General features: G+C 45.1%; 1 protein-coding gene across 1 annotated transcript; it reads left to right on the forward strand.

Moving 5' to 3' along the window:
• Positions 1 to 1,583, forward strand: LOC308431961 (serine/threonine-protein kinase NLK-like; the record flags this gene model as incomplete). Its single annotated transcript, XM_080931572.1, is given in 2 exon segments — positions 1 to 1,066; positions 1,069 to 1,583. Coding segments are annotated over 2 exon segments (1,581 nt in total).
• Positions 1,584 to 1,973: the final 390 nt, after the last annotated feature.

Below are 1,973 nucleotides of genomic sequence, written 5' to 3' on the forward strand. Positions count from 1 at the left end.
ATGTCTCTTTGTGGCACAAGAGCCAACTCAAAAATGATGGCGGCTTACAATGGCGGTACATCTGCAGCAGCAGCAAGTCACCACCACCACCACCATCACCACCTTCCACACCTTTCTCCTCCTCACCTTCACCACCACCACCATCCTCAGCACCACCTTCATCCGGGGTCGGCTGCTGCTGTACACCCAGTACAGCAGCATACGTCTTCAGCAGCTGCGGCAGCTGCAGCAGCAGCTGCAGATGCAGCCATGTTAAACCCTGGGCAACAGCAGCCATATTTCCCATCCCAGGCATCGGGTCAGGCTCCTGGGCCAGCTGCAGCAGCCCCAGCTCAGGTACAGGCTGCTGCAGCTGCTACGGTTAAGGCGCACCATCATCAGCACTCGCATCATCCACAACAGCAGCTGGACATTGAGCCGGATAGACCTATTGGACATGGAGCCTTTGGTGTTGTCTGGTCAGTAACAGATCCAAGAAATGGAAAGAGAGTAGCACTCAAAAAGATGCCCAACATCTTACAGAATCTGGTCTCTTGCAAAAGAGTCTTCCGGGAATTGAAGATGTTGTGTTTTTTAAAACATGATAATGTACTCTCTGCCCTTGACATACTCCAGCCTCCACACATTGACTATTTTGAAGAAATATATGTTGTCACAGAATTGATGAAGAATGACCTACATAAAATTATCGTCTCTCCTCAGCCACTCAGCTCAGATCATGTCAAAGTTTTTCTTTATCAGATTTTGCGAGGTTTGAAATATCTCCATTCTGCGGGCATTTTACATCGAGACATTAAACCAGGGAATCTCCTTGTGAACAGCAACTGTGTTCTAAAGATTTGTGATTTTGGATTGGCCAGAGTAGAAGAATTGGATGAATCCCGTCATATGACTCAGGAAGTTGTTACTCAGTATTACCGGGCTCCCGAGATCCTGATGGGCAGCCGCCATTACAGCAATGCTATTGACATCTGGTCTGTCGGGTGCATCTTTGCAGAACTGCTGGGCCGAAGAATATTGTTTCAGGCACAGAGTCCCATTCAGCAGTTGGATTTGATCACAGATCTGTTGGCACGCCATCACTGGAAGCAACGAGGACAGCTTGTGAAGGTGCTAAGGCACACATACTCAGGGGTCCTCATAATCAGCCATCTCTCCCTGTACTCTATACTCTATCCAGCCAGGCCACCCATGAAACCATTCACCTGCTTTGCAGGATGTTGGTATTTGATCCATCAAAAAGAATATCCGCTAAGGATGCCTTAGCCCACCCCTACCTAGATGAAAGGCGGCTGAGATACCATACGTGTATGTGTAAATGCTGCTTTTCCACCTCGACGGAAAGAGTCTATACCAGTGACTTTGAGCCTGTCACCAACCCTAAATTTGATGACACCTTTGAGAAGAACCTCAGCTCTGTCCAACAAGTTAAAGAAATTATCCACCAGCTCATTTTGAAACAGCAGAAAGGAAACAGAGTACCTCTCTGCATCAACCTGCAGTCCTCCACCTTTAAGAGCTTTATTAGTTCCACTGTCGCTCAGCCGTCTGAGATGCCGCCGTCTCCTCTGGTGTGGGAGTGACTGTGGAAGACACTGTACTACTGAAGATGTAATGTAGCTTTCACTGGAGTCTGGGATTTGAAATTCTGGAGGGTTAATCATGCTTGTACTGTAATTTTACTAATGAAGTTTTAAATTAACAACCACTACTTGTATGATATGAATAATATTTAGAAATGTTACTAGACTTTTAATCTTGTAAAGTGGTTGTGCATTTAGAAGAAAAAAAATATTTTCCCCAGAGTTGCACTTGATTAAAGAACTCAGTGCAGATGTTACGGCTCACCTCAGAACAAATGAAAACTGAACCAGATTTGGGCATTTGGGGTTTATGTTTTTATTTTATTATTAATATTTTTAATGAAGTAAGATTGTTCACATGTATACACTCACACACAGAGGACAGTCATA

The sequence above is a fragment of the Micromys minutus genome, assembly GCF_963924665.1.
Source record: "Micromys minutus genome assembly, chromosome: 17".
Lineage (NCBI taxonomy): Eukaryota > Metazoa > Chordata > Mammalia > Rodentia > Muridae > Micromys > Micromys minutus.